Raw genomic sequence first — 7,781 nt, 5'->3', positions numbered from 1 at the left:
TCCCCGCGGGGGCGGGAGGCTGACGGAGTTGTCACCAACCCGCGGGGACCGGGTCGTTGTGCGCGAGTGACCCATTTAGTGAGTCAGCCCCGCCAAACTGCGTGGTGCGGCGGCTGACGGTGCGCCCGCCTCGCTGCGTGGGCTGTGCTCGGTGCCTCTGGGGCACGGGAGCTTCCCACCGACCGCGCTGGTCAGGTTTCACGTCTCGCGTGTAAAGCCCTCCGGCGGTTTGCAAACAGGCTCGCCTGCATGTGACGGAGGCTGCAGGGCAGAGCGGTCCTGTAAAGCCTGAATTTTCCATCAGTCAGCGCTTTACCGGCTGAGCTGTGCTTAATCAGGTTGCCTTAAGCCCCAGGTTGCCGAGATACCCCAGCCCCCTTTACTGAATGAATTTCAGCAAACAACACCCCCCACCTCGGTACTTCTCCCCTGCGTAACTCCCACTCTGCCTAAAATGTAACCCGTGCTGGGCTGCGGCATGTGTTGTAATTGTAGCTATTAAGGCCTTTGGAACAGGAAAGGCGTCCTACGGTAGGGTTACATCAGCTGAGATGATTAGTAAAATTAATAATTTTGGAACCAAATGCTGAAGTCTTCAACTTACTTTTTGCTCATTTATCTCATTGTTTCCTTGTACTCTCCCGTCTGTCTCTCACCATCTGTTGTCTCTTGCCTGGTACTTGGGCTGTGAGCTCCTTGCAAAAGGGGCTGTGCTTCCTCAACACGTAATGCAACGCGGCCCAGGCCGTGGCTGGGACTCCGTGGTTCTGTGATGCTATAAATAATTTGTTAACCTGTCTTGATTCGTTCAGATTATTCGATTGAAGTTGACTATTTTACAGCCCGATCTTGCAGGTAGTCTTTGAAAAAGTCTGTTTCAACAGGCACCACGCGACATGCCTTCTCCTGAGGCAACTGTCATGCCGCTCACAAAGCCCACAGCTTGCAAATGCCCGGGAGCAGACAGGAAGGCAGCTGGGGAACTTCATAAATAAAAATTCAGGCGTCTTCAGATGCTTTTCTAGAATTAGGTGGTGCCTAGCCAGGAATTTGGACAATCTGAATTTCCAGCTTAAATGGCCAAGTCTTGTGGTGGATTTAGTTCTTTGTGCCGAAGCAGTTGTGGGAAGTTCTCCCAAGGCGCTGCCAAGGTGTATGTGGTGGGTGAGGCAGGGGTGACAGCTACTGCCAAATTATGTAAAAGCACTAGCAATAAAGTACAGAAGAAAATGGTTGGTGGTGCAGCTTTTCACCAACAGAGAGAAAACCAAAGCGCCTGTAGGAGGGTATTGCTTCATGGCAGACCATAACGGGTTTAAGTTCTTTCTGAAAGAAGATACAGAGTCATCGCTTTTATTATTAACTTTGTAATTAGTTTCAAATTTTATAGTGCAGAAAGGCAGTCTCAAAACATGAAGACTGAGTAGGCCTAATACATGCCTAAAGTCAGAACAGTTTGATTGAAAGCATATTTTATAACTGATGGCTTTATAAGACTCACAGCGATAAATTTATAGATAACAGCAGAAAATGCAGAGGCCAGTTTTAAATGGATATCCGAGAGTCCACACACACAGGTTGGACCCACTTAACTAATTTATGCAGCTGTGACAGATTCCCTCTGTAGACAAGCAAGGTAGAAAAAGTTTAGTCACAGGAGAGAGGTTAAGTGCGAGCTTTCACAGGCCAAACAGGAACCCTTCAGGGAGCTCTGCTGCACGTGGAAGGACAGTTCAGTTTCCAGCCTCTTTTAGCTGTTGCTCTGTCAGCTGATTCTGCAGTTACAGGATTATGTGTGGTCCATGATTAGGAAACCTTATTTAAAAGGTTTCCTTATTTAGGAAACCTTAACCTTAGCAATGGTTCTGAGACCACCAACTCACTCCGCATAGGACTAAGATTAGCTAATAGTTCAGTTATAAAATATAATTTTAAAGGTTTTCATTTCAACTAATGAAGGTAGAAACAAAATATATACAATACATTTAATTTAAATAAATTAATACATGTATAAAAATAGAAAAATGTCATTTTAATAATATCGATTAGTGGTGGTTGGTTGGATAAGATAGATAGGTTTTTTAATAATATCGATTAGTGGTGGTCGGTTGGATAAGATTAGATAGGTTTAGTTGACTGCTAAACTGAAGTTTGTGTAAGATTTAACTCGAAGTCTTTCAACACTACCAGGAGAATAAAGAGATTCTTCATTCAGTCAGGTATCACCACGTTTGCTTGTAAGTGTACAACTGTTTTAACAAAAGGAGTGGTGCTGGCATCCCGGCCAAGTGGTAATGACTTGTACTTTCCACTTGTGAAATCCTGCATTCCTGACAGCAAAGGGCTGTCAGCATCTATTAATGACGCTTGGCAAGAGCTAGATCCGACAAGATAGAGATATGTGTGTCCCTCTTTTACAGATGGGTAAACTGATGTACAGACAGTAAATGAGTTGACTACAGACATATGGTGAGTCAGGGGCAGAAACGGGCGCTTCAGATTTGCTCTCTGCTACTGTAACCACCAGATCACGTTCCCACCTCCAGGGGTAAAAAGTTTTGTTTATTGCAGTCATTCTGATTCATATCGGTATTGCTTCTCACTGCCGGGGTTTCGCATTTCACACACTCCTGCTACAGAGAGAACTTTCTGCCTTTGTTTATATTGGCGAAAAAACCACTATTTCATTCCCATGAAATCCCCTTCTAAACATTGTTATCATGAACATATTGTTTATTTTTACTTCCTTTCAGTTTGCATTCCCATAGGGCATCTAAGCCTTGACAATACAAAGGCAAAGAAGATGCTACGGACACTTCCAACAGATCTGAAAGATTTCACGAGGACAACAGTTTAAGTATGATCTAGAGGGGATCTTTGGGTTTAACTTGGCCTGCTTAGCACATACAAAATACTTCATTGCCCACATGAGAATTCTCAGAGAGCTTAGAGCGTGACAGCCGAGAAACAGCACGTCCTCCAATTCCAACCGGAGCATGACCTAAGACGACCTGAAAAGTAATTGGGAGTTGTGACTCGCATGTCTCTCTTGGATGCAACAGATACAAGCGAGATAACGTTTATAAGTAGTTATAATATCTCTTTCAGGATATAACTGGGGGAGAAAAAAAGACGGGTACGTTTTCATATAGGAAGGCCCTTTTTCAGGACTTGAAAGGTACATGGGCCTGAAAGCTGGTCGGGCCTAAGGGAAGATCCCACCTCGCCCACAGGCCTTTCATGACTAAGGCTAAGGTTCCCCCCGGTGGCTGAAATGAAGATCACAGCTCCACCTGGAAAGGAAAAAAGAAACGCGACGGGTGGGCCCGGTTCCGGGCTGGGCCAGCAGACAAGCCTGGTGTAGCTGGCAGAGTAGCAGTGGCAGGGAGGGTAGACAGCTTCATCGGCTAGTCACCAACTTCAAACGGGCTGGGGACCCCGGCTGGGTGTTTTAGTTGCTGCCTTTGCTGCTCGCTAGATTAAGTGAGCAGGTTAGTGCGTGTTACAGTCACATCCTCTTTTTGTCATGCAAACATAACCAAATCAAATTATCCAAGTGCATAGCTACCGCATGCAAGAGGAGAATGAGACTCCAAACCCAGGTTTATACGGAGTGAAAGCAATTGCTGCGATAAATGGGAGCTCTTTATTTTTCGGATTAATTTTTGTAGGCTATTTGCCAAATTCCTCTATGCAAGGCTTGGAGACTTTTGATACAAACTCTGGACATCTGCTCAATGAAAGCCATATGAAAAAAGGATTTAGGAATCTGCTTTTACCTAAGAAGCAGCATAGCTGTAACTCAGGCAGCAATTTTTAAAATCATACTGTGGCTGGATTATTAAGATGTGAAGTGACACAAACAATGCTTCAGCTGTCTCCTGCCCTGGATCTCTGGCCCAGAATCTGTGGATCAGCACATGCAGAAATCACTTTTTCTATTCCCCAGCCCTGCTGTCAGCTCAGCTGCTAGTACCCCATAGTATTACTCCTGAGCAACCCAGAGTCTGTAGAAAGTTGATGACCTGAAAGGGGTATCCAAAGCTGCTGGGTAAACACAGCAAAGATGCTGTTGGATTTAAGCAGTGAAATAAAGTTGGATGCAGATTCCAAGTTATGAGAGATGACTTAGCAGGGGATACTGGGATTTGAGCAGATCCTCAGCTAGGAGGGAGATGTAGTATTTTGGTGGAAGTCAGCATGGTTGTATAGATCTCGGTGTATGAATCAGATGAACCTGCAGGAAAGAGACAATAACCTGTGAAGGTCCCCTCGTGGCTGGAATTAAAATTACATTTCCAAATCATATTCCTGAACAGAAGTACCTCAGCTACCTCGCATACTCAAATGCAAGAGGGGGAGCTAGTGGGGGAGACAACATACCTCAAGCACAGCCAGGTGCCACTGCCCCCTGGGAAAAGGGGTTGCAAGTGTTTGAGATCATAAGGTGACAGCCATGGCAGTGAGAAAAGACACAAGGATAAGGCCAAGGGGAAGAAGGAGTGTACACAGCACCCCTGCTACCAAAATGGCTCACCATGGTCTGCTGGTATATAGAGCATAGGGTTACTCTATAGGGAAGGGTAGAGGAGTACTATGGGAAGTAAGAGCTACACTGGAGGTGAAGAGAGGGGAGGTCACAACTGATTGGAAAACACTCGGGAGGAAAAAAACACTTTTCTCCCACATCTGCCCTACCTCATACTGCCGATAGTTGCTGTTCTTCCTTATGAAAGGGAAAGAGTAAGGCCTTTCCTTCCCACTTCCCTCTCAGCCTGTCACTACTACCTTTCTCCCCCACACTCTTACTACTGGCCTGGGGGCCAACACATCCAGGCAATAGAATAAAACGGGAGAGGAGAAGGGGCCCCGGGTGTGCTAGTCCGTGACGGGAAGCATGTGCTGAAAGAAGCAGCCAGGTGAATAAATGGTGGCAGCGTCACTGGCTGCAGGTTGTTAGTTTGACGTGTGAGTTCTGTGCTCCCTCCTCAAAGTGCCTGCAGCTTAGCAGAAGAGCATCTGAGATACTCTTATGGTTTTTGCTTGTGTTTTGCCTGCTCTTGGCTTAAATAAAAGATTCGGCTTCCACGACTGTCATTTTAGCAGAAAATCCACACAAAAACATTGTAACAAAACAAGAGGAAGTTTTGCTGTCATGTGTTTGAGATGATTACAGGTAACACCACCCTAACAACCACGTTCCTCATAGTTCCCTGTGAACTGACTGTGAGAACTTCAGTATGAAGATTTGATTTAAAGATAATTACTCCAGTGAAACCACTTATTAGCTTTACGCTTTAAGTAAGCACAGTTGCTATTTTTCACCAGCCATTTATAACCCCTTCAGAACATCGGGACGTATTTGGCTGTGCTTACAGTAATGCTCACAGTAAATTCTGTGGATTTACTCCTGTTTTATAATAGTGTAAAGAAGAGCAGAATATGTCTCATTTGTGTATACAGGCAGACCGTTTCTAGAAGTTTAATTTCACCTGTTCACCCTGCAACCCAGGGGTGTACTTAAAGTACAAATCATGGTTCTTCCCTATCAGAAGAGATTATATACACCTCAGCAAGAGGCTGTTCCACTTTTAAGACATTCAAAAGTGTAAGTTATAAAAGCCCCTCCAGATTATGGAGAAAACTGCAAGTCTCAAATAACTAGTTTAGATTTTAACAAAGATTAAAACAGAATGTAATGTCTTCCACAGAAACCATCACTAGTAGTATTTATTACAACAATTAATCTGGCACGGTAGCTGAACTGAAATAGTCTTTTTAACGAAGGATGTTACTACACAAATGTGGTCAAAAGTTTATATCCCAACAGTCACAGGCTTTTGTTTCCCTTTTCAAAAGGGAAATTTCTGGAAAACTCTTAAAACTTCTTACTGAACAATTTAATAGCTGGGGGGGGTGGGGGGAAGGTTTAGTACATCAAAGATTTCTTTGTCCACACAGTTTGCTTTGCTAGTTCATTTGACAGTGCTGCACTAAAAATCGAATACATCCTAAAAAATCATGGACACACTCTAGTGATATTAATGATGCCATATGAATGTATTTTAAGGAAAAGGTAAGCAAGAGTAAGTACTAAGCAATGAGCAAGCAGCTTTGTTTTAATGTAAGGGTCTAGCTTGCGCTTGTGCAAAACTACTCATACTAAGAATGTTTTTTAGGGTTTTTTAGGATATATAGGTGCTCTTTGGCATGACCTCATTGCAAATTAGTGCCAATCTGTCTATAACAATGTTCACTTTTTCCTGCATATTTCCAGCATGCCTGTTGGCACACACATTTGCCCAGCTTTGTAGACTAGATCACAGTATGATGAAGAACTTGACAGGGATTTTTTTATTCACAAGACGTGGTTATTTGTCCTCTGCAATCAACTGAAATGTAGAATAAAAATAGAAATACAAGATAGAATAAAAATTAAAATAATTTGCAAAAATATTCAGGAGAGGTTTTCTCTGGGTTTTTGTTGTTGTTGTTGTTTCATAAAATTAAATATTTGTGTGCTTTTTGTTTATTTGCCTGTGAGAAGTACTTACACATGCTGTCTTTACCTGAAGTCATAGGAACAAATTTAGCACTAATGTAAGTACATGCTTATTGTCACTGCCTTCAAAGGGTTTTTCACTGCCTGTACCCGGCATCTTCTTTAAGTGATCTTAAAGAAACCTGTTGCCTAATGACTTCCTCCAGTCGATCATAAACGTGCCGGGGGAAAAGTCACCCGTGAAAACCACCGAGAAGAACAGCGGAATTAAAATACAGCGGGAGAAGAACACTTCCAGCCTCGCTGCTAAGGTGAGCCTTGTGCCAGGGGGTCGTACCTCTTCATGCCAGCGCTCCAGCGCGGCCTCCCTCCGGCCCCGGCCGCGCCTGCGGCCCGGCGGGGCGAAGCTGCGGGCGGAGGCCGGGCCGGGGGCCGCGGGGCCGCCTTTCAGGACTGCGGACAGCTCACGGGCTCCGCCGGACCGCGGCGAGGCCCTTCCACCGCGCCGGGGAAAGCCGCCTCTCCCAAAACCGCCCCTTCCTCCCGCACGGTTTAACCCCCGGGTTTCCGTCCGAGCTGCGGACAGCTGGCCTGGGTAGCGCCAGCCGTTGTGAGGCCATTGGTGCCAAAGCAGAGTTTAAAACCAAAACAAAGCTTCATGTCTGCACTGAGTTACGTCAGCGGTTCTGTCCTCAAAACAGAGAACCCATATTCTGTCGTCATCTAGAAGGCTCCAAAACTACCGCTACTAGTAGTGCCTCTGAAAAGTGTCTGATAAGATTCTTGAACAGTCAAGCAATGATAACACTGTAGCCGTAATGACGCTGCTGATGCAAGCATGACATAACCACTGATGCTGTGTAACCAACCGCAATGGACAGCCTATTGCACTAAATGTTGCAAGAGTAAATCAGCATAAAAAGTAGATAAAATAACATGTAAAAGGTATGCTTAAGGTCTGGTTCTTCCCAGTTTTTTCTGTGGTAATGTGTCTGAAGTTTTAATTACCTTTCTTTTTTTCATATTATTTTGAAAGTAAAGCCGGTAGTAGGCTGAATGGAAAATAACCTCTGATTTTTGCATTAAAGAAATTTTAACGCTCGATTTCTGCTGAAGTAAATCAATAATGGGAACCGTGAGAAGGCCTGCTTTCCCTAGGGCCATGGATCTGTCTTCTTCATATGTTATTTTTTTCAAATCAGAATATAAATTGCTCTGTCTTCTCCTTCAGCCTAGTGGATAAATTCTGAGATTTCCTACACCATTGTTCTGATGGGTT

At 44.4% G+C, this 7,781-nt stretch overlaps 1 protein-coding gene across 1 annotated transcript in view; it reads right to left on the bottom strand.

Moving 5' to 3' along the window:
• ITPKA (inositol-trisphosphate 3-kinase A) overlaps positions 1 to 7,122 on the bottom strand; it is a 50,497-nt gene extending 43,375 nt beyond the window's left edge. The window contains exon 1 of the mRNA XM_009277606.2: positions 6,971 to 7,122. Coding sequence (XP_009275881.1) covers positions 6,971 to 7,122 — 152 coding nt within the window. The remainder of the gene's footprint in view (positions 1 to 6,970) is intronic.
• Positions 7,123 to 7,781: the final 659 nt, after the last annotated feature.

This window comes from Aptenodytes forsteri, unplaced genomic scaffold (genome assembly GCF_000699145.1).
Source record: "Aptenodytes forsteri isolate BGI_AS27 unplaced genomic scaffold, ASM69914v1 Scaffold146, whole genome shotgun sequence".
Classification (NCBI taxonomy): Eukaryota; Metazoa; Chordata; class Aves; order Sphenisciformes; family Spheniscidae; genus Aptenodytes; species Aptenodytes forsteri.
This window is presented reverse-complemented; position numbering and strand designations above follow the sequence as displayed.